The sequence below is a fragment of the Acomys minous genome (genome assembly GCF_964271855.1).
Source record: "Acomys minous genome assembly, chromosome: 20".
Taxonomy (NCBI): domain Eukaryota; kingdom Metazoa; phylum Chordata; class Mammalia; order Rodentia; family Muridae; genus Acomys; species Acomys minous.
Genome location: NC_140502.1, coordinates 26,165,295 through 26,188,638, shown reverse-complemented (window position 1 = coordinate 26,188,638; position 23,344 = coordinate 26,165,295). Strand labels below are relative to the sequence as shown.

Genomic DNA, 23,344 nt, shown 5'->3' with positions numbered 1-23,344 from the left:
GGGCCCAGAGGCTGGGAGCCCCTCCCCCGTCCATGAGAATGTTTACAGCCTTGATCTTGGGCTGGCAACCACACCTGCTCTGAGTTGAGGAGGGCAGCGGTCCTGTGATGTCCAGGAGACGCTGTTTCGTCGCTGTTCTCCCAGACCTCTGGATCCTACAGTATTTCTTTCCTCTCCTGCACCTTGGTGAGAAGAGCTACTCTCTTAAACCCCAGGAAACCCAGGAAGCCAAGGGGAGACCTGAGAGGGGATTTTAGGCATCTCCAGACATGGGGGAGAGCTAGGGGGACTCCTCAGAGACCCAGGAGAAGAAGCATGGAGCGGTGTACCAGGGGAGGGAGGAAGGGAGACAGCAGCCATGAGCATCTGTGTGACCTAGTGGGCTCCACGGTGGAGGCCAGAGGACAGAAACCCTCCGTGTGGGACTCTCAGAGGCTGGGGCCTCCAGCCTGCACACCACTCCCTCTGTGATGTCACTGGGCAACCTGACCTCACCAGAGGCTCTGGAGCCACCAAGCTCTGGGGGACTTCACACCTCAGTAACATCACGGAGGGGCCCAAGGCAGCCAGGCCATGAGACCTTAGGCCATGTCGAAACGCGACGTTGTCCTCACCAACGTTACCGTTGTCCAGCTGCTGAGGCAGCCATGCCCAGGTGAGGACGGGACAGCCTTGGGGGTGACCCTGGGAAGAGGAGGCGAGTGAGGTCTGGGAGTCAGGACACCCTCACACGGGGTGCCTGAGTCCTGAGACACTCCCTCCACCAGAATGCTGACTACTTGGTGCCCCTGGGGGAGCAGGCCAGGGCTGGGCCCTTCAGGCCTCTTTCCTCCCAGAATCCTTCCCTACTCCCATCTCCTTCCTCACCCAGAGCTTCTGGTGGGGGTGGGGGTGGGGGTGGGGTCTGTGCTCCCTGGGTCTGCCTGAGCTCTGGGTTCTAACAGTGGAGAGGGGAGACACAGAGGCCAAGATGAGGCAGGGGGCCAGGACAGGGAGGGGTGACCAGGAGCAGGTAGGCGGGGTGTGTTTCTCACATTTCATTGATGTCCCTGGCCACCAGGGACAAAGGGGCTGGTCGGGCTTAGTCCTCACTGGACTGCAGAGAGCAAGGGTGCTTGCTGCCCCACCCCACCCCCAGGGCAGGCTGCTTCCTTTACAGGCAAGGGAGGCTTGTGTGCACAGAGCCTCACAGGTGAGGCCTGAGGGCTCACTGCCCCTGTTCCGTGGAGGCCAGAGAGGGCAAGCCACTTCCCCATCTTCCGGCCAAGGAAGGAAGGAGGGTGCAGCTAGGGTTCTCTCCGGGGCCTCGGGAGTCTGTACCACCTTGGTGCCAGGTGCTGGGCAGACCCAGCCAGAGGCTGTGTGTACACGTGTTCAGGTGCCCAAGGCACAGGAAGCCAGGGCTTCTGGGAGGCAACCCCCCCAATTCACTCTGGTGTCCCCACTTCCCACAAGTGGATGGGTGTGTATGGGACACAGCAGCAGATGGCTAACAGTCAGGACCTGCCCTGTGGCCGCCTGCCCCATTCCCTCTCTGTAAGGTGTGTGTGTGTGATGGGTGCAGGGAAGGCGGCTTCTGAGTGAGGGTTAGGGCTGCACTTGGAACTCTAAACGAAGAAACCTGTGCAGCCTTTTGTTTTCAAAGGTTTTTAAAGTGGTCGGTTCCGGTGTGAGTGCGCCACAGCACACTGTGGAGGCAGAGGGAAACTTACCAGGGTCTGTCTGTCTGTCTGTCTGTCTGTCTCTCTCCACTATGGGGCCCAGGCATCTAAAACAGGTGGCCAGGTGTGGCAGCAAGCACCTTTTCCACTGAGTCCTCTCAATGGCCCAAACCTCTCCCTCCCAGTGACCTCAGAGATGGAAACGCCAGGAATGCTGGTATCCTCAAGGTCACCAGGGAGTACAAGGTCATTGCCACCAGTAAACAGTGACTGACACCTTGAGCAATTATCAGTTCATTTGGAAACACCCACTATCTGTTCCGGAACCTCGGGTCTGAGAATCAGGGGGAGGTGGTGAGAGAGAGGCCAGTGTGCCTTACTCCCTCGCCTCCAGCCCTCCTCAGTACTCCCAACTGTTGGACTCTGTGCCTTGTTCCACTAAAATCACCTTCTAACCTTTGGGTCTTCGGGTCCCTCAGAACCCTTCTGTTCCCTCTGGATGGAAGCTGCAACATCTGGGAAACAGAACAGAGAGGTTCATTAACTTCTCCAAGCTCACACAGCCGCAGGTGGCTAAAGCCAGGGTTGGGGATCCAAAATAGGCCAGCTGGAGGTCTTGTGTGCCACTTGCGCCTCTAAGCCCGTCTTCACTTCTCCCTTCCTCTCTTCGGAGGGAGGCCCTCCATCTACACTTCACACAGAAGCACACTCTGGATGCTGATGGGAAGCCAACAGCTTTTTCACCTAGGACAGTGCCGCCCCCGTCCCTCGGGGTGACAGCCATCCGAGTGCACCTTACACAGCAGGATTCCTGCCTGGTCTGGTGGCGGCACTGTCATCGCAGCGCAAAGTGTCAAGGGTTCAAAGTCATCCTCACCGCAAAGTGAGTTTGAGGACAACCTGGGCTCCAGTGAGAAAAATCCCTGTCTCAAAGAGACAGAGACACAGAGCGAGAGAGACAAAATCCCTGGGCCTCGGTGCTACCATTCCCAGGCAGAGGCAGAACTTCTGAGGAAAAGACCTTCCTCGGGCAACTCTTACCATAGCAGTTTGGGGCTCACAGAACTGGATCCATTTTCAGACTCGGCCCAGAAAGGATCTTAGAAATACTAACATGGAGCCGGGAGATGGTGGCACACGCCTTTAATCCCAGCACTCGGGAGGCAGAGGCAGGAGGATCGCTGTGAGTTCGAGGCCAGCCTGGTCTACAAAGTGAGTCCAGGACACCCAAGGCTACACAGAGAAACCCTGTCCCGAAAGAAAAAAGAATGGGGTGTATTATGTCAGAGTGCTCTCTTAGTGGGGAGGCCCTGGGTTTTTCTCCAGCAGTAAAAGAAGGGGATTGGGGTGGGCAGCCCGGCAAAGTGGAACACACCCATAATCCCAGAACTAAGGAGGCTGAGGCGCGCACACACACACACACACACACACACACATACACACACACACACACACACACACGCGCGCGCGCGCACGCGCACTCATGTGCACAGACCAATAAATCAATAATAATTTTAAAATCCTGAGGGCCGGGGGAGATGGTGCAATTGTAGAAAACTTGCTTAGCATGCCTAAGGCGCTGGGTTCAAGGAGGAGGCCCAACACACTCATCTCTTTCCTGGGCTCCCCAGATGACGCACGTGTGGGAGGGTTGTCTGGTTGGTTCTGAGACAGACTCTTGCTATGTAGTCCAGGCTACACCAAAACCTCACAGCGGTACTCCTGACTGAACTTCCCTGGGGCTGAAATTTTAGGCATGTGCTAACCCCACCCACCTGCGGGACTGTTTTTGTTAGGTTTTATTTTTTTGTGGTAGACCGGGTCTTATTATATAACCCTGGCTGGCCTAGAACTCATTGTGCAGAGCAGGCTGGCCTCGGTCTCACAGAGACCTGCCTCCTGCGTGCTGTTACCAAAGGCTTGTGCCTGACATGTCTTATTTATTATTATTTTTTAGTTGAGACATGTGTAGGCTGGGGCATGGCTCCATGGCAGAATGCAAGGTTGGCAGATATGAAGCCCTAGAGTCAATCTCCAGCATGTGCCTCTATCAAGGAAAAAATAAATAAATAAATAAATAAATAAATAAATAAATAAATTCGGGCGCTTGGGATTTTTAGTCACAGATCTCTTGCATATTGAATAGAGTATAATGTAAACAATTTTTTTTTTATCTGTGGGGTCAGGGGTCAGATATTGAAACCGAACTTGGGACCTAGGTCATTTTAAACAAGTGCTCTACAGCAGGTTTTTCTTTGGGTATGTGTAATATTCTCTCTCTCTCTCTCTCTCTCTCTCTCTCTCTCTCTCATGTGTATGTGTGTAGTGCAGGTGTCTGCAGAAGCCAGAGGAGCTAGATGCCCCTGGAAATGGAATGACAGTTGTGAGGCACCTGGCGTAGGGTTAGGACTAGAACTCAGTACATGCTCTTAACCATTGGACCATCTCTCCAGTCTGGTTTACATCCTTTTTTTTTTTTTTTTTTTTAGGTTTTTCAAGACAGGGTTTCTCTGTGTAACAGCCCTGGCTGTCCTTTTGTATCCCAGGCTGGCCTCCAACTCACAGCGATCCTCCTGCCTCTGCCTCCCGAGTGCTGGGATTAAAGGCGTGTGCGCTGCCCTTTTAAACTGTTTTAGGGTTGAGTGCCTGCATGCATGTATGTATGTGTGCACTGTACGTGCGGGGGCCGCAGAGGCCACAAGAGGGCATCAGTTCTCCTGGTTACAGATGGTTGTGGGATCTGCACTAGGGTCCTTTCCGCAGGAGCAAAGAGTGAGTGCTCCTAACTGCCGAGCGCCGCCCTCTCTCCTCGCCTCCTAAACCGTAATCTCTGGATTAGCGTTTGGGGGCTTGGGGTGTGCGCAGAGGCCACAGGAGCTGAGCAGGAGTCACGTCTCTGTCTGCAGCGGGTGCAGGAAACTGAACGTGGGCAGGTGGTCGGGCGTGCAAGGCAAGTGCTCTCTGTAGGTGAGTTAACTCAGGAGCCGGCGTCAGCTCACACACATTCCGCCTCAGACTAGCACACTCGGGCCGTCGCGGAGAGGGCAGGCCACAGGAGCCATGAGGCGTAGGGCACTTGATACATTTTTTATTTTTTATTTGATATATTTGATATATTTTTATTTTATTTATTTATTTATTTATTTATTTTGGTTTTTCGAGACAGGGTTTCTCTGTGTAGCCCTGGCTGTCCTGGACTCGCTCTTTGGACCAGGCTGGCCTCCAACTCACAGCGATCCACCTGCCTCTGCCTCCCCAGTGCTGGGATTAAAGGCGTGCGCCGGCACGCCCGGCTGATATATTTTTAAAAGATCATAATCCAGTTTTTTTTTTTGGAGTGTTAAAGATTAAGTTGAGGGTTTCTTGCCTGTTAGGCCAGAACTCCACTGTTGAGCTGTGTTCTAGTCCCTTCAGTTTTTGAAATAACAAACATTTAAATATAACCTTTAATAATAACTTTTTCTTCCATATAAGGCAATGTCATCTTTCTCAAAGTATCATTTTCTACCTAGGAAACTTCACTTTACCACATATTTTGTATTAGATTTTTATTTATTCTATCGTGTTTTTTTTTAATTTTTAAAACTGTATGTGTGAGTGTGTGTGTGTGTGTGTGAGTGTGTGAGGGCACACTGTGGAAGTCATGACAACTGATGATGGAGGCACTTCTCTCCTCCTGCTGTGCTGACGTCCCCTCAGTGGTGTGTGTGAGTGTGTGTGAGTGTGTGTGTGTGTGTGTGTGTGTGTGTGTGTGAGGGCACACTGTGGAAGTCATGACAACTGATGATGGAGGCACTTCTCTCCTCCTGCCATGCTGAGGTCCCCTCAGTGGTGTGTGTGTGTGTGTGTGTGTGTGTGTGTGTGTGTGTGTGTGAGGGCACACTGTGGAAGTCATGACAACTGATGATGGAGGCACTTCTCTCCTCCTGCCATGCTGAGGTCCCCTTAGTGGTGTGTGTGTGTGTGTGTGTGTGTGTGTGTGGGCACACTGTGGAAGTCATGACAACTGATGGTGAAGGCACTTCTCTCCTCCTGCCGTGCTGAGGTCCCCTCAGTGGTGTGTGTGTGTGTGTGTGTGTGTGTGTGTGGGCACACTGTGGAAGTCATGACAACTGATGGTGAAGGCACTTCTCTCCTCCTGCCGTGCTGAGGTCCCCTCAGTGGTGTGTGTGTGTGTGTGTGTGTGTGTGTGAGGGCACACTGTGGAAGTCATGACAACTGATGATGGAGGCACTTCTCTCCTCCTGCCATGCTGAGGTCCCCTTAGTGGTGTGTGTGTGTGTGTGTGTGTGTGTGTGTGTGGGCACACTGTGGAAGTCATGACAACTGATGGTGAAGGCACTTCTCTCCTCCTGCCATGCTGAGGTCCCCTTAGTGGTGTGTGTGTGTGTGTGTGTGTGTGTGTGTGTGTGTGTGTGTGTGGGCACACTGTGGAAGTCATGACAACTGATGGTGAAGGCACTTCTCTCCTCCTGCCGTGCTGAGGTCCCCTCAGTGTTGTGTTGTGCCCTCCAGGCTAGCTGACCCATTAGACTCTGGGCTTACACACGCATGCCCCAACACCTGGCTTTATAAATGTATGAAGGTCCTTCATTTTCTTTTTGTCTGTTTTTTTGTCTTGTTTTGTTTTTTGAGACAGGGTCTCTCTGTGTAGCCTTGGCTGTCCTGGGGTCGCTTTGTAGACCAGGCTGGCCTCGAACTCCCGGTGATCCACCTGCCTCTGCCTCCTCCCCAGTGCTGGGATTAAAGGGTGTGCTTCAATCAGTTTCAACCCTACGTCCTTCCCAGGACTCATCCCCAACACTAATTCCTTCCACACTTCTTGGGGGTTCATCCTGCTGTGATATACCACAGGGTCCCACTCAGGGGCCTTCCACTGGAGCTTGGCTAACACCCTGAAAGACTTCCCTCTCCCAGAAGCCAACTATCGCTAGCTTCCCAGCCAGAGGTGGGGGCTTGTGAGCCCCCTGCCCACTCTAGCCCCCTCATCCCCAACCTCGCACCCCCCCCCCCCCGCCCCCAGCTGCTGGAAGCTAGCAGGCCTGATCTTATGCAGGCAGCCGGCTACTGGGAATGCAGGAGCGCGGCTTCCTGCTGTGTTCAGGGGACACTCTTTCACTGCTGCACTCCCCGTCATCTCTGACAATATTTCTGTCTCCCTTCCCACCGTGTTGAGAATGACCTCACTTGTACGACAGCATCTGAGAGGAACCCCAGCAGCCGAGGAGAGACTGGGAGCTGGGGACTTTCTAGGCATTTCCAGACATAGGGGAGAGCTAGGGGGACTCCTCAGAGACCCAGGAGAAGAAGCATGGAGCAGTGTACCAGGGGAGGGAGGAAGGGAGACAGCAGCCATGAGCATCTGTGTGACCTAGTGGGCTCCACGGTGGAGGCCAGAGGACAGCCTTGAAACCCTCCGTGTGGGACTCTCAAAGGCTGGGGCCTCCAGCACCACTCCCTCTGTGATGTCACTGGGCAACGTGACCTCACCAGAGGTTCTGGAGCCACCAGGCTCTGGGGGCTTCACACCTCAGTAACATCACGGAGGGGCCCAAGGCAGCCAGGCCATGAGACCTTAGGCCATGTCGAAACGCGACGTTGTCCTCACTAATGTTACCCTTGTCCAGATACTGCGGCCGCCATGCCCAGGTGAGGACGGGACAGCCTTTGGGGTGACCCTGGGAAGAGGAGGCGAGTGAGGTCTGGGAGTCAGGACACCCTCACACGGGGTGCCTGAGTCCTGAGACACTCCCTCCACCAGAATGCTGACTACTTGGTGCCCCTGGGGGAGCAGGCCAGGGCTGGGCCCTTCAGGCCTCTTTCCTCCCAGAATCCTTCCCTACTCCCCTCTCCTTCCTCGCCCAGAGCTTCTGGTGGGGGTGGGGGTGGGGGTGGGGTCTGTGCTCCCTGGGTCTGCCTGAGCTTTGGGTTCTAACAGTGGAGAGGGGAGACACAGAGGCCAAGATGAGGCAGGGGGCCAGGACAGGGAGGGGTGACCAGGAGCACGCAGGCGGGGTGTGTTTCTCACATTTCATTGATGTCCCTGGCCGCCAGGGACAAAGGGGCTGGTTGGGCTTAGTCCTCACTGGACTGCAGAGAGCAAGGGTGCTTGCTGCCCCACCCCACCCCCAGGGCAGGCTGCTTCCTTTACAGGCAAGGGAGGCTTGTGTGCACAGAGCCTCACAGGTGAGGCCTGAGGGCTCACTGCCCCTGTTCCATGTAGGTGCTGGGCAGACCCAGCCAGAGGCTGTGTGTTCAGGTGCCCAAGGCACAGGAAGCCACAGCAAGTCTCAGGAAGCCCCCGGCGCCCATTTCCAGGCCTCCTCCAGTCTGAGGAAAAGGGAGAGACAGACCAGCGGGTGACTGGCTCCCAGCCCCAAACCCTTCCTGGTGCCTTGTTCTCCTGCCAGCCCCCTCCTCAGGCTCCGGCACTCTCCCACCCTTGTCCTCAGAGGATGGATAAACAACGTAGGGTGGTATAATACTTCGGCTCCTAAAAGTTCCTAGCCACCTGAACACAGCTTAAAACAGAATTCCCTCCAGGGCTGGGGCTAGCACTAGGACCAAGGGCTCAGTGTCCTTGGCTCCTTAGTTTAAAGAGAGCCTGGACTACAGAGAGAAGGCCCCTGTCCCAAGGAAGAAAGGGGTGGGAAGAGAGGAAGAGGATTCCTGTGCCTCAGTATTGCCCAACTAAGTTGGACTTTTCTAGAAAAGGCCTCCCAGGGTGAGTCTTATCTCACAGAAGGGGAGTTACTACTATGGTTACAGGGTCAGGAGGCGATCTCTGAAGTAGTAACATCCAAGCGTGGGGCTTAATGATGTGGGGGAGAACCAGGTAAGAGATGGGGGTCCCCGGGCTTATCCCCACACTGCAAAGAAAAGGGGAGAGAGCCGTAAGGTGGGCTGCACCTGTAATCCCACCACTGTGGAAGCTGAGACAGGATTCCAGAATTTAAATTGGATGTTGGCGGCGCACTCCTTTAATCCCAGCACTCTGTGAGTTTGAGGCCAGCCTGGTCTACAGAGCTAGCTCGAGGACAGCCAGGGCTACACAGAGAAACTGTCTTGAAGAAAAAACAAAAAAACAAAAACCAGAGTTCAGGTATGAGACTGTCTCAAAAAGGAGGAAGGGAAGCAGAAGGGGAAAGAAACAGGGAGGGATACAACAACACATGTAGGATGTTTTATCTGCCTCTCACAGGGTGAGAAACCGGGGCACAGAAAAAACACCCTTCAGTAACTGCCGAACACACACACACACTGAAAACGAGGTTCGGGGAGAAATCCCCGTTCACACCTTAACCTCGGTGCTCTTGCTTGTTCTGTGCCTCAGCGTGTTGGGCAAAGAAACACCAGGCCATGAAGTTGGCCACTAGGGGCTCAAAGTTCAAAAGGTTCTTTGAGGTAAACATGGCTTTCTCTTCCAAAACAAACAAACAAACAAACAAACACCCTTAGTGTGTGTGTGTATGTGTATGTGTGTGTGTGCGCGCGCGCGCGCGCGCGCATGGGAAACACTCACGCCTTGTATGTGTGTGAATGTGGAGGTCAGGGGACAATTGGTGGATGTCAGCTCTCTTTCTACCACATGGGTTCCAGGAGTGGCACTTAGGTCACAAGCCTTAGGGGCGAGCACCTTGACCCTCTGAGCCATCTCTCCGTCTTGTACGGAGTGACCCCGCTCACTAAGCCCCTTGCTAAAAATTCTGCTCCCCACAGTAATCAGACCACCACCATGTCCACCACCTCCACCTCCATGTCCGCCCAAAGAGGATCCGCCACCGCCACCACCACCACCACCACCGCCACCGCCGCCGCCACCACCACCCAAAGTTGAGGAACCGCCTCCTCCTGTCATCGTAGAAGAGGTGCCACCTCCGCCCCCTCCGCCGCCTCCGCCACCCAAGAAGCCAGCTAAGGAGCTGACAGTGGGCATCAATGGGTGAGTCTACCTCAGGCCTGAGCTGGCGCTGGAGCCAGCCAGCCAGCCAACCCCGGAGGCCATCACTGTGGCCTCCTCGGGGTCACTGTGGGCTGGAGGCATCTTCCTTCTTTTCACTGGGCATGCCAGCCCACAGGGAACACAGCAGTTGGATACAGAACCAAGGTAGTTCAGGGCTGCATGGTAGGCCACTGAAGGATTCTGGGAAGAGACGTGGGGGCAAGGCTGAGTGACAAAAGGCAGCAGCCAGCTAGCTCTTTACTTGGGGAAAGTCTTTGAGGTAATGAATGGCATAAGCAAGCAAGGGCTCTGCCAGGAAAGGGCCATGCTTCAGTGTGTTCAAAGGCAGCCAGGAAATCTGCACAGCTGTCAGGAAAAATTGGGGGGTAGCAGAGCGGGTGCTTTAAGACCTGAAGTGTCAGAAGCACTGGGCTGGAGATGGCTCAGAGGTTAAGAGCACTGTCTGCTCCTCCAAAGGCCCTGAGTTCAATTCCCAGCAACCACATGGTGGCTCACAACCATCTATAATAAAATCTGGTGCCGCCTTCTGGCCTGCAGGTGTACATTTAGGCAAAACATTGCATACACAATAAATAAATCTTTTTTTTAAAGATTAAAAAAAAAACAAAAAGAATGGGAAGTTCCTGCCTATTTAAAAAAACAACAACAACAACACAAAACCTGAAGTACCCTAGTAAGGAACATAGATCTCACTGAACTGAGGGGGGGGGGACGGCACGGCAGTTCTCACAGGAAGAGGTGCGAAGCTTGCCTCAGTCTACCCATCTATAGGGATAGGAACAGGGCAAGACATGGTGGTATGCCTATAGCACTATCAAGTAGGGAGCCTAAAGCAGGACTCCTAAAATCCAGGGCCAGCCTGGGCTATGTATTGTGAGTTCTAAGCTAATCTGGACCATAGAGTGAAGTCCTGTCTCGAAAACACGGAAAACAAAGCCGGGCAGTGGTGGCTCACGTCTTTTAATCCCAGCAGAGATTAATCGGGAGGCAGAGGCAGGTGGATCACTGTGAGTTCGAGGCCAGCCTGGTCTACAAAGTGAGTCCAGGACAGCCAAGGCTACATAGAGAGACCCTGTCGCAAAAAACAAAAACAAAACTAGAGGCTAGGAATAGTAGCCCGTGCGTTTGATCCCAGCAGAGGCAGAGGATCTTTGTGAGTTTCAGGACAACCAGGTCTACACAGTGAGACCCTGTAAAGGAGGCGCAGAGGGGCGGGGGTGGTGGAGTTCAACACGAGCTGTGGCAGGACACACTGTTCTCACACCAGTCCCCTTTCCTGCTTGGACAGATTTGGACGCATTGGCCGCCTGGTGATGAGAGTCTGCATGGAGAAAGGGATTAAGGTGGTGGCAGTGAACGACCCTTTCATTGACCCAGAGTACATGGTAGGTGGCAGGTGGCGGGAGGGGCCGACAGGAGGGGCACTTGAACCGGGCGGGGATGCTGCACGCTTGTAATCCCAGCACTCGGGAGGCGGAGGCAAGCGGATCGCCATGAGTTGGAGGCCAGCCTGGTCTACAAATCGAGTCCAGGACAGCCAAGTCTACACAGAGAGACCCCGTGTCCAAAAAGAAAAAGAAAAAAAAAAAGTGGCACTTGAGTTGGGCAGCGGGTTCCAAGAGATCCTGGAAGGCTCCCCGCTGCGATGTGGAACCTTGAAGAATCTTCTCCAAGGGGGGGTAAGGGGGGAGGGGGGACTTGGGCTTCTCGCTCTGCCACCTAAGATCAGGGCCCCACTCTTACCTACCGCAGGTATACATGTTCAAATATGACTCCACACATGGCAGATACAAAGGAAGGGTGGAACACAAGAACGGGCAACTGGTTGTGGACAACCTTGGCATCAACGTGTACCAGTGGTAAGGATGGGGCCCCTGGCTGTACACCTCAACCATGTGCGCATGCCTCTACGTGCTGTTTACAAAGAGGGCCTCAGGGAGGTCTCTGACGTCCGAAACAGTCATGGGGAGTGCGTTTTGTATTTAACGCACGTGTATGCGCTCTCTGGAGTGTGTGGCTTCACTGTGCCTCATCTGCTGCCCTGCCCCCACCTCCCGAGTCATCCACTACCTCCCTATGGCTACCCAGCAGTCTCTGAGGCCTTTTGAATCTCCACTGAACCAAGGTACTCCTCTATCTACTCCCCCCCAATGCTCCTCGGCACCCCCAAACACGGTCTCAGCTCGTGCTGTCCTCCAGGTGCTATGCACCCCACCCCGCAGTCCGTGTCTCACCTGCCACACTGGTCACCTCTGGGGACCCTGGGCCTCCACTTTTTTAGGGGGCAGTGGAGGGGGGCTTTGAGACAGGGTCTGTGTAGCCTTGGCTGTCCCAGACTCACTCTGTAGACTGGGCTGGCCTTAAACTCACAGTGATCCATCTGCCTCTGCCTCCCAAGTGCTGGGATTAAAGGTGTGCGCCACCACCGCCCGGCATTAAGGGAGTTTTCTACAGATAAAAAAATTCAGACCACTGGGCGGTGGTGGCACACACCTGTAATCCCAGCACTTGAGAGGCATAGACAGGTAGATCTCTGTGGGTTCGAGGCCAGCCTGGTCTACAAAGCAAGCCCAGGACAGTCAGGGCTCTTACACAGAGAAACCCTGTCTCAAAATAAATAAGTAAATAAAATAAAATAAAAATTCAGACCAAAGGCTCATGGCAGTTTAGTGCCTAATTAGTGACTAATGTGAAGACTGTAAGACAAGTGAGGCGGCTCAGCAGCAGAATATTTCTGGTGTGTATTGATCCCAATCCTCAGCACCTCAAAAATGAAACAGATGTGCATTGATCAGGGTTGGAGAGGTAGCTCAGCAGCAATTACAAATTGCTTTCAGAGGACCCAAGTTCAATTCCCAGCAGTCCTACAGGTGGCTCAGAGCCTCCTGTAATTATAGCTCCAGGGGACGGATGGACGGACACACACACACACACACACACACACACTCACTCGGAAGCAGATCCAGCCCCGTGGCATGGAATGATCGAGAAGCAATCTTCTAAGTCTCCTGTCACGTGATAAAGTCCATGAGGCACAAGCCCCAAGATGGGAGTCACTGACAAGACTGCTGCTAGCTAGACTCCGGTAGAAAACAGCAAGGACGGGTGTTTGACACGTCTCAGACACAAACATTTGTGGGAGCATCAAGGCAAAGCTGGTCACGATGCTCTCAGGAAGCTGAGGCAGGAGGATCATGGAAATTCCAGGCCAGGCTGGGTTACGTGGGAGATGCTACCACCAACCAACAAACAAAAATCACGTGAAAACAGACTAATACAGGGTTTCTCTGCATAGACCAGGCTGTCTTGGACTCGCTGTGTAGACCAGGCTGGCCTCGAACTCACAGCGATCCACTTGCCTCTGCCTCTCGAGTGCTGCGATTAAAGGCATGCGCCACCATGGCCCGGCAGAGGTCACTGCTGCCCACAGGGTACTTCAACTGTAGAGTAGGAATGGAGCTCAGTAAAATACTTTCTGCTCTGTACAGAACACTGGCATCAACCCCCAGCACCACAAATATTAAGCCATTACGTGTTGACAGCTCAGCAGTAAGGATCAGACTGCTGTCCGAGGACCCAGGTTCAATTCCCGGCGCCCCCATAGGTGGCTCACGAATGGTTGTCTGCTGTGTCTGTCCTTGGAGACTCGCCCCAGCAGGGGCTCAGTGGTGACGACGAGGCTGAAGGGTGGTCAGAGCTGGGGACCACGCAGCACTGGCAGCCTAGCTCGAGAGTCCACGCTCTGAGCATGTGATGAGAAAAGGCTCTGGTCCCCACTTAGGCACTGTCGGGGGGGGGGGTCCCTGAGGGGGTAGGAGCCGCAGTTGCCTGTGTGAAGTCGGTCTAGACACAGCAGGCTGTAGCAGTGTGAGTGGTTGGTGTGGGCCTGTGAGGTGGCACCAACCTGCAACAGGTAGGTGTACATATGGAGCTAGGGAACAGGTGTGAGCATTTCAGGTCCCCAAGCGAGGGACACTGACACTGCGTCCCCGCCACTCTACAGCAAAGATCCCAAAGACATCCCCTGGAGGTCTGTGGGGAGTCCCTATGTGGTGGAGTCTACCGGTGTGTACCTGTCCCTGGACGCAGCTTCGGTAAGTTGGGGAAGCGTGCCCGGGGCTGCCTGGGAAGAGGTGGGGCACCGGTGCCTGGAGACGCTAACCCCGTACTCTCTCTCTAGGCACACATCTCAGCTGGTGCCCAGCGTGTGGTGGTCACTGCGCCCTCCCCCGACGCGCCCATGCTGGTCATGGGTGTCAATGAAAAGGAATACAACCCTGACACTATGAACATTGTCAGGTACCCGGGGTGACAACCGATCCTTGAGCACGCAGGCGGGCGGCTGCGGCATGGCGAATACTCGCTCCCCCCTCCCCCCCCCCCCCCGCCCTGCACCCCGCAATCCACAGCGTCTATGATGTCTTTCACATCAACTTGTTCCATCTTACCGGTTCCTCAGTCTCGAGTCATCGTGTTAACTTCACCCTGAGACTGCTAGGATGCTCCGTAGCTTAGGACATGCCTAGGCAGCATCCCCAGGGGCTCCCCCTCCTTACGGCATCCCCAGGGAGCCCTCACGCCCCAGTCCTCACGGAACCAGCCGTGTTTAAGCAAGCATTGACACTGAAGGGGTGGGGGTGGGGCCCTGACGCACACCTGACACACTGTGGCCATTTCAGCAACGCATCCTGTACCACCAACTGTCTGGCTCCCCTTGCAAAGGTCGTTCACGAACGCTTTGGGATCGTGGAAGGGCTGATGGTGAGTTGGTGGTGGGCAACCCAGCCCCCTCCTTCCCGGGCCTTGTGTGAGGCCTGGAGTTAGCAGGGGAGACGGCTTAGAAAGGAATCGTCCCATCCGCTTTTTGGAAAGCTAAGCCCTGGCTTCCAGGTGGCCCCTTCCTGTGGTCTGTGGTGGTGTCCCTGGTAGCTCCCCCCCCATATCTAGGGTCACCTCCCCAAGTCCTAGAAGAAAGGAATATGAGGTTAGGAACGAGAAGGCTTCATCTTGGCCCCTCTTGTTCCCCAAGACCACAGTCCACTCCTACACGGCCACTCAGAAGACGGTGGACGGGCCGTCGAAAAAGGACTGGCGAGGTGGACGGGGTGCTCACCAGAACATCATCCCATCCTCCACTGGGGCCGCCAAAGCTGTAGGCAAAGTCATCCCAGAGCTCAAAGGGTATGAGGAAACAACCTGCAACCAGCCAGGGGGGTGGGGGTGGGGGTCACACCATAGGAGGACCTCAGCGGCCCCAAGGTGAGGGGTACAGTGGGAGCATAAGCCCCTGGCCTCTGACTCCCCACTTTACTCTGAAATTCTCCAGGAAGTTAACAGGAATGGCATTCCGGGTGCCAACACCGAACGTATCTGTTGTGGACCTCACCTGCCGCCTGGCCCGGCCTGCCTCCTATGAAGCCATCAAAGATGCCGTGAAAGAGGCAGCCAAGGGGCCTTTGGCTGGCATCCTTGCTTATACAGAGGACCAGGTAGGGACTGAGGAAACCTTGGGGGAAGCTCTTGGGGGAGGGGTTGGGGAGTCCCCCTCATCAGGAAACTACTCTGCATGGGCCGATGTAAGAACTGCAGACCAGCTGGCCGTGGTGGTACACACCTAAGGTCTCTGAGTTCGAGGCCAGCCAGGGCCACAAAATGAGACCCTGTTCTCAAAACAAAACAACAACAAAAAAACCCCACATAACCCACAGGCCAGGGGAAGATCTATAGGTGCCACTTTTTCCTCACCACCATGGCAGAACTCACTCCTGTACCTTATAGCACATACTGTCCAAGAAAACAGTGCCTCAAGAGCTAACTCTTAGGGGGCTTTCAGACACCTATCCAGGGCCTGGTATTCAGAAGGTGCTTAGTACGTGCTTCATGAACAAAAGACACCAGTTCTTGCCAGCCTTTAAATCCCAGCACTCGGGGAGGCAGATGCAGGGGGATCGCTGTGAGTTTGAGGCCAGCCTGGTCTACAAAGCGAGTCCAGGAGAGCCAGGGCTACACAGAGAGACCCTGTCTCGAAACACACACACACACACACACACACACACACACACACACACACAAAGACACCAGTTCTCATTTTTAAAAATTCACGCTCAGGGGCTAGGCCAGGTCAGACACCCTTCCTGAAAGGAAGACTATCATGAAAAGTGCTATCTGCTAAGTGTAGTGGGGGCACACCTCTTTAATCCCAGCACTCAGGGAAATAGAGGTAGCAGATCTCTGAGTTTGAGGTCAGCCCTACATAGTGAGTTTCAGGGCGATGGAGTGATCCTATATTAAAAAAAAAAGAAGTTAAAACAAAAACAAAAACCTATGCTTCCACCTTGTTGAAGTTCCCTTTAATATATGGGTTCTGGGGATGCAAATACAGACGCTTACGTGACAAGCATTTTTACCCACTAAACCACCTCCCCCCACCCATGTGAGGAAAAAGAAAGGTTTCACCTGCCTTGGTCACATCCTGTCACCAACACAAGAGAACTCTATACCCCATATGGGCAGATGAGTGAGTGACACTGTGGTCTGGGAGTGGAAGTCTGGGCTCCTGGAGGTCCTCGCTGTTACATGTATCTGTGACACTGTCACCCAGGTGGTCTCCACGGACTTCCTGGGTGATTCCCACTCATCCATCTTCGATGCTATGGCTGGAATTGCCCTCAACGACAACTTCGTCAAGCTCGTTTCCTGGTAAAGCGGGAAGACGCCGGCATGGACAGCAGGCTGGTCGGAGGGGGTGTACACACACACTCAGGGGCACACAGACACACACAGGGGCACACACACAGGGGCGCACACACACACTCAGGGGCACACAGACACACACAGGGGCACACGCACACACACACACAAGCACACACACTGATGCCACCTCCCTTTCCTCCCCAGGTCTCACACACCCACACCCACACACGTACGCGCACACACACACACAGGCACACACACACAGGCACACACACACAGGCACCCCCCCCCACACGCACCCACACCCACACGCACCCCCCCCACGCGCGCACACACACACACACACACACACACACACACACACACACACAGGCACCCACACTGACGCCACCTCCCTCTCCTCCCCAGGTCTCACACACACACAGGCACCCACACAGACACACACAGACACACCCACACAGGCACCCACACTGACGCCGCCTCCCCCTCCTCCCCCAGGTCTCACACACCCACACACACACAGGCACCCCCACACAGACACACACACACACACACGCACACACACACAGGCACCCACACTGACGCCGCCTCCCTCTCCTCCCCAGGTCTCACACACACACAGGCACCCACACAGACACACACCCACACCCCCCCCACACACACACAAGCACCCACACTGACGCCTCCTCCCTCTCCTCCCCAGGTCTCACACACCCACAGACACCCACACAGACACACACACATACACACACACACATAGGCACCCACACTGACGCCGCCTCCTTCTCCTCCCCAGGTCTCACACACACACAGGCACCCACACAGACACGCGTGCGCGCGCACACGCACACACCCACACACACACACAGGCACCCACACTGACGCCGCCTCCTTCTCCTCCCCAGGTCTCACACACACACACACGCACAGGCACCCCCACACAGACACACACACATACACACACACACATAGGCACCCACACTGACGCCGCCTCCTTCTCCTCCCCAGGTCTCACACACCCACACCCACACAGACACACACACCCCACACACACACACACACACGCACCCACACACACACACAAGCACACACACAAGCACACACACTGACGCTGCCTCCCTCTCCTCCCCAGGTCTCACACACACACAGGCACCCACACAGACACACACACACACACACACGCACACACACAGGCACCCACACAGACACCACACACACACACACACACACAGGCACCCACACTGACGCCACCTCCCTCTCCTCCCCAGGTCTCTCTCTCTCACACACACACACACACACACACACACACAGAGGCACCCACACAGACACCACACACACACACACACAGGCACCCACACTGATGCCGCCTCCCCCTCCTCCCCAGGTCTCACACACACACAGGCACCCACACAGACACGCGTGCGCGCGCGCGCACACACACACACACACGCACGCACGCACGCACACAGGCACCCACACTGACGCTGCCTCCCCCTCCTCCCCCAGGTCTCACACACCCACACACACACAGGCACCCCCACACAGACACACACACACACACACGCACACACACAGGCACCCACACTGACGCCACCTCCCTCTCCTCCCCAGGTCTCTCTCACACACACACACCACACACACAGACACAAGCACCCACAGTGACGCCGCCTCCCTCTCCTCCCCAGGTCTCACACACCCACACACACACAGGCACCCCCACACACCCACACACACACAGGCACCCACACTGACGCCGCCTCCCCCTCCTCCCCCAGGTACGACAACGAATATGGCTATAGTAACCGTGTGGTCGACTTACTCCGCTACATGTTCAGCAGAGAGAAGTAGCGAAGAAGGCCCCTCCGGGCTCCCCCGTCCCCGCCGCGCACCTCGCGATCCGGCCCTCGGCTCCCCACCCCCCGCCCCGCGCGGCCGCCGCGTCAGCAAGGAAATAAAAACCAGAGTGCGCACAGCTTGGCTCGTCTCTGCGCCGATCCCCGCGCGCCCAGGGCCGGGCTCAAGGTTCCCGAGCGAGCGAGCGAGGCGGCGCTTGGCTCCAAGCCCGGTGCCACCTCCGGAGAGCAAACGCCACACACGGTCGGTGGAGGGGGTGGGCGCTGAGGAGACACCACGTCTTCTTCAATAGCTCTAGCTGCTCCCGGCAGCCCCGCCGGGCAATGGGCGCTCTGACGTCACGGCGCGCGACGCGCCGGGCTGGACTACAGTTCCCGTAAGGCCGCGCGCGGGCCACGGCGACCAGGTGGGCTCCCAGGCCCCGGTGTGGGCGAGGCGGAGAGCGGAGCTCGGGGGTCCCCGCGAGTCCCGCGTCAGGCGGGGCGGGGACGGGGCGGCCGTCGTCGTCATGACCCTGTTCCACTTCGGGAACTGCTTCGCCCTCGCCTACTTTCCCTACTTCATCACGTACAAGTGCAGCGGCCTGTGAGTGCCGGGGCGGAGGGGGTGCGGGGCTGGGGGCTGGGGGCGGGCCGACCCCTCACCGCCCGCTTCCTCAGGTCTGAGTACAACGCCTTCTGGAAGTGCGTCCAGGCCGGGGTCACCTACCTCTTCGTGCAGCTATGCAAGGTGAGGGACTCCGGGGGCTCCACGTGCCTGGCCTCCGGGCGTTCAGGATCTAAGGGGCCCGGCTCCGCTGCGGTGGCTTCCGTGTGCCCGGGAGCACCTTGAGAAGGGATGGAAGCCCGGGAGAGGCTCGGATGCAACTTTTCCCCTTTAACCAGCACTTTTTGGTAAAGCTGAGAAGATCTCTCAGTGTTGTCTAAGTGTTATTTCACCCACAGGGTGTCGCATGGTGCTTGCCCAGGCTACTACGCATGCATTTCACTAGGGCAGATTCCCCGTGTGTCGACTTCTAGACTTCTAGAACCCAGGCACTTGGCTCCGAATCTTCCCCTGCTCTTGTGATCTTGCCACTTAACACCTAGAATGACCCCCTCGCACCCCAGGACCTGCGTCGTGCCTTCCTCTTGGCGCGCACTCCGCAGTATCCACATTCTGGGTTGGCTTGTTGGTTTAATCTCCTTCACCTTCCGGTGACCTTTCTACTTTGTGTTCTCAGATGCTGTTCTTGGCCACTTTCTTCCCCACCTGGGAAGGTGGCATCTATGACTTCATTGGGGTGAGTGGGACAAGGAAGGGCCTAGGGGGAGTGCAGGAGTGCGCCCCCGACTGGTCCCCAGGTGTGTTTTACTCAAGCCTCTCTACCTGACCCACAGGAATTCATGAAGGCCAGTGTGGATGTGGCCGACCTGATAGGCCTAAACCTTGTCATGTCCCGGAATGCAGGCAAGGGAGAGTACAAGATCATGGTTGCTGCCCTGGGCTGGGCAACTGCTGAGCTCATCATGTCCCGGTGTGTGGACCAACCCTGGAGCCCAGACCTGGGTCCCACAAGGGGTGCTGGAGGGTGGGGATCAGAGTCTGGGTGCCGGGGTGGGGGGCGTGGTCTGGGTACTAGAGACTGCCCCCTCCCCTTTGCCTCCTCAGCTGCATCCCTCTCTGGGTGGGAGCCCGAGGCATTGAGTTTGATTGGAAATACATCCAAATGAGCATAGACTCCAACATCAGTCTGGTATGCAGTCTTGTCCCCGCCCCGTGTCTTTACGCTGTTAGCCCCCCCCAAAACGTGGCCCCTCCCCCCAACTTCCCCACTTCCTCCCCTCCTCCCTTGCAGGTCCACTACATCGTCGCATCGGCTCAGGTCTGGATGATAACGCGTTATGACCTGTACCACACGTTCCGGCCCGCTGTGCTCCTCCTGATGTTCCTTAGCGTCTACAAGGCCTTTGTCATGGAGTAAGCTGGCTGGAGTTTGAGGCCGGGTTCAAATGGGGTGGGGGTGGGGGTGGGGGTTTTCTGTGTCTTCTCTTTGTTTTCCTCATTGCGATGTTTCCCCACAGGACCTTCGTCCACCTCTGTTCGTTGGGTAGTTGGACAGCGCTGCTGGCCCGGGCGGTAGTGACAGGACTGCTGGCCCTCAGTACCTTGGCCCTGTATGTTGCTGTTGTCAATGTACACTCCTAGCTTGACGTGCCAGGTGTTGGCGTGCCTTTTGGCTGCCTCTCTCCAGATTTTATCGAAGTAAACCGTGTTTGGAAAGTTTGTTTTGTGTGTCCTTTCCTCTCTCAGAAACCGAATCCCAGGACTATGTCACTTAGGTCCCACAGAGCTTGTCTGGTTTTGGAACTAGGTGGGCCATCTGGAATGTTGGCCAGTCCTCCTGGTCTCCCCACGGGAGCCTGAGGGCCTGATAATCATCGAACAGGCTAAGGAATGGGCACTCCAGAGTTCAAGTGGGGCTTTTTTTTTTTTTTTTTTTTTTTTTTGTCTTTTGAGACAGGGTCTCTCTGTGTAGCCTTGGCTGTCCTGGACTCACTTTGTAGACCAGGCTGGCCTCGAACTCATAGCAATCCGCCTGCCTCTGCCTCCCTGAGTGCTGGGATTAAAGACGTGCGCCACCACCACCACCTCACTTAATTCTTCCTTTCTTACAGCTTGGCCTGAGCCCTCTTCCATGCGGGGCCTTCCCTAGGCCAGCCACCTCCCAACTCTGCAGCGCCCTATTTCTCCACTCTGATCCATCCACTATGTGACAACTAGGGGCCTTCATCTGAAACCTGTCTTAACTAGGTCACCATCCTGGGCTTGTAACCGTGTGGTGCGTCGTTGTAAAGTTGACAGCAGCCTGTGCCCTTTCCCCATCGATCTGTCTGGAGCTGCCCCTTGGAATGCTTTCCTTAGCCAGGTTCCTACCGCCATTTGAGCCACAAGGCTTCTAGAAAGAGTTCCTTGACTCTGAGCGTCTCCATGTTTTTTTGGCTTTTTTGTTTTTTGTTTTTTTAAGATTTATTTATTTATTATGTATACAGTGCACATCAGATCACATTATAGATAGTTGTGAGCCACCATGTGGTTGCTGGGAATTGAACTCATGACCTCTGGAAGAGCAGTCAGTGCTCTTAACTGCTGAGCCATCTCTCTAGCCCCCGCGTCTCCGTGTTTTTGTTTTTTTTGAGTTTTTTGTTGTTGTTTGGGGGTGTTTTGTTTTGTTTTTTGTTTTGTTGTTGTTTTGTTTTGTTTTCCAAGACAAGGTTTTTCTGTGTTGTCCTTGGCTGTACTGGACTCACTTTGTAGACCAGGCTGGCCTCGAACTCTCGGAGACCCACCTGCCTCTGCCTCCCCGAGTGCTGGGATTAAAGGCGTGCGCCGCCGCCGCCGCCGCCGCCGCCGCCGCCGCCGCCGCCACCACCACCCGGCTTGCTTCTCAATATTTTGACCAGTTCCGCAGCCTTCAGAATAAGTCTCCCAAGTGTGCTGCAGGGAAGGGATTCTAGGTCAGCTATAGCCAGGTAGCTGTAGCTAAATAGCCCACTGACTTGAATACCGTCCTGGATGCTAACTCTGTGCCACTGTGGTTTGCCCTTCCTTGGTCCTTTGGGCTAGGCTTTTATCCCCTCCGCTCCCTGAGAAGGACGTGTCAGAACCAAGGCCTTGACTGTCTAGTTTTTTCTTTTTTTTTAATTTTTTTTATTATTTTTTAAAATATTTTATTTAATTTTAATTTATGTACATTGGTGTGAGGGTGTCAGACCTTGGAGTTACAGACAGTTGTGAGCTGCCATGTGGGTGCTGGGAATTGAACCCGGGTCCTTTGGAAGAGCAGGCAGTGCTCTTAACCACTGAGCCATCTCTCCAGCCCGACTGTCTAGTTTTTTAACTTCCACCTTGATAATTCCTCTGTCTTAGGAGGGTGCTTTCTCAGCATTGGTCTTCCCAGTCATCACACATCCCCATGCCACCGGGGAGCAGGACAGTTGCCCTGTTCCACTTTGACTGGGCTCTTTTTGTTGTTGTTGGTGGTGGTGGTAGTGGTGGTTTTGTTTTTCAAGACAGGTCTCTCTGTATAGCCTTGGCTGTCACTGTGTAGACCACGCTGGCCTCGAACTCACAGCGAACTGCCTGCCTCCGCCTCCCGAGTGCGCCACCACCACCACGCCCAGCCCTTGACTGGGCTCTTTAGACATAGGGAAGGGCAGCTCTTTTAGGCTTGCTAAGATGGGAAGGCGCACTTCCTCAGCTCTCTGTGTATGCCCGGCTGCTTTGTGCACTGGAGCCGTATTGGGATCACTTCTTCATGCACCTCCGGCCCATGGCCTGCCCATCCCTTCATGGAGATGACAGAACTAGCCAGGGCTCTGTGGAAAACCTTACCTAACCTGTGGGTAATGGGGGGCCCTCAGGGGAAGACATGTTAGCTGAGATCTAGGGGGATCGGTTAGCGGGAGACGCAGAGAAAAGGTAGTGTCCGGGTGGTTGTAAAGGTCTCACTCCTGGGAAGCGTCAGAGACTGTTTAGCTCCAGTCCAGCAGCGGCTGGAGCTGATGGGGACCAGGACAGCCCGGTGCTACCAGAGCTGGGTTAGGGTTTGGGGAGCTGTCCATGGTGATGGTATGGAAGGACAGAAACCGGAAGGCCATGGTGGAATAGTCCTCAGCCAAGGGTGGGAAAGTAAACTGAGGTGAAAGCTGGTTGTCTTTGTTGGTCAGTAGGAGGCGAAGTAGGGAGGTGACAGGTCAGCAGAGGGACAAGAGCCCCTTTTGGGGGCTTGGTGACCCCCAAGAGCCTTCTGTCCCACTGTTGGGTGAGACTGGATAGCATCTGGGAGCAGGTCTGAGAGTGTGGGTCACATGAGTGGGACACAGATGTGGGCATAAGGACAGATGGAACTGAAGTCCCTCAGGGCTTGAGGGGTTCGGGTTGGGGGCTGACAACAGGGAGGAGAATCCTAGGCCCAGCCCGAGGGATGGGGCGTTCCCAGCAGGAGTGTGTGGGACCTGCATGATTGGGTAAGGACATACGGGAACTGGCCTGTGGGCTGTGGCAACAGGCTGCTTGCTGTGCAAGTCCAGACCCCTATGCCAGGAAGCTCTGAAAGAGGCCCTGCAGACGCTGCAGCCCTGAACATAAATCCCTATGTGGTAGGTCTGGGGGAGTCAAGGTAAACACTTGG

The 23,344-nt window shown here is 55.3% G+C and overlaps 2 protein-coding genes and 1 long non-coding RNA gene across 4 annotated transcripts; 2 read left to right on the top strand and 1 right to left on the bottom strand.

The window, feature by feature from the left end:
• Positions 1 to 522: 522 nt before the first annotated feature.
• On the top strand, positions 523 to 18,232 carry GAPDHS (glyceraldehyde-3-phosphate dehydrogenase, spermatogenic). Of its 2 annotated transcripts, none has more exons than XM_084771636.1 (11): positions 523 to 655; positions 9,381 to 9,603; positions 10,913 to 11,009; positions 11,377 to 11,483; positions 13,628 to 13,718; positions 13,805 to 13,923; positions 14,304 to 14,385; positions 14,654 to 14,805; positions 14,951 to 15,113; positions 16,226 to 16,323; positions 18,093 to 18,232. In XM_084771636.1, the coding sequence occupies exons 1-11, from the start codon at positions 589 to 591 to the stop codon at positions 18,163 to 18,165; spliced, it is 1,272 nt and encodes a 423-aa protein (XP_084627762.1). In that variant the 5' UTR covers positions 523 to 588; the 3' UTR covers positions 18,166 to 18,232. The 2 variants fall into 2 exon arrangements, with proteins under 2 accessions (XP_084627762.1, XP_084627761.1); XM_084771635.1 differs by lacking the exon at positions 523 to 655 and adding an exon at positions 7,148 to 7,310.
• Positions 15,958 to 18,273, bottom strand: LOC311591718. Its single transcript, XR_014777174.1, has 2 exons — positions 18,137 to 18,273; positions 15,958 to 16,320 (listed from the first exon to the last, which is right to left on the bottom strand). It is a non-coding gene; the product is annotated as an uncharacterized lncRNA (long non-coding RNA).
• A 35-nt stretch (positions 18,274 to 18,308) lies between these two features.
• TMEM147 (transmembrane protein 147) lies at positions 18,309 to 20,436 on the top strand. The gene is made up of 7 exons (XM_084771637.1): positions 18,309 to 18,756; positions 18,831 to 18,900; positions 19,394 to 19,453; positions 19,551 to 19,687; positions 19,822 to 19,906; positions 20,009 to 20,130; positions 20,235 to 20,436. Exons 1-7 carry the CDS (start codon positions 18,680 to 18,682, stop codon positions 20,356 to 20,358), a joined length of 675 nt encoding a protein of 224 aa, XP_084627763.1. The 5' UTR covers positions 18,309 to 18,679; the 3' UTR covers positions 20,359 to 20,436.
• The last annotated feature ends 2,908 nt before the right edge of the window (positions 20,437 to 23,344 follow it).

Excerpts from the sequence above, each read along its gene's own strand:
- GAPDHS (XM_084771636.1), top strand. The coding sequence starts at position 589 with ATGTCGAAACGCGACGTTGTCCTCACCAACGTTACCGTTGTCCAGCTG. Across the intron at positions 656-9,380 it reads GCTGAGGCAGCCATGCCCAG|TAATCAGACCACCACCATGT; the intron begins GTGAGGACGGGA and ends TGCTCCCCACAG. Across the intron at positions 14,386-14,653 it reads GGATCGTGGAAGGGCTGATG|ACCACAGTCCACTCCTACAC; the intron begins GTGAGTTGGTGG and ends TTGTTCCCCAAG.
- TMEM147 (XM_084771637.1), top strand. The coding sequence starts at position 18,680 with ATGACCCTGTTCCACTTCGGGAACTGCTTCGCCCTCGCCTACTTTCCC. Across the intron at positions 18,757-18,830 it reads ACGTACAAGTGCAGCGGCCT|GTCTGAGTACAACGCCTTCT; the intron begins GTGAGTGCCGGG and ends CCGCTTCCTCAG. Across the intron at positions 19,454-19,550 it reads GCATCTATGACTTCATTGGG|GAATTCATGAAGGCCAGTGT; the intron begins GTGAGTGGGACA and ends CCTGACCCACAG.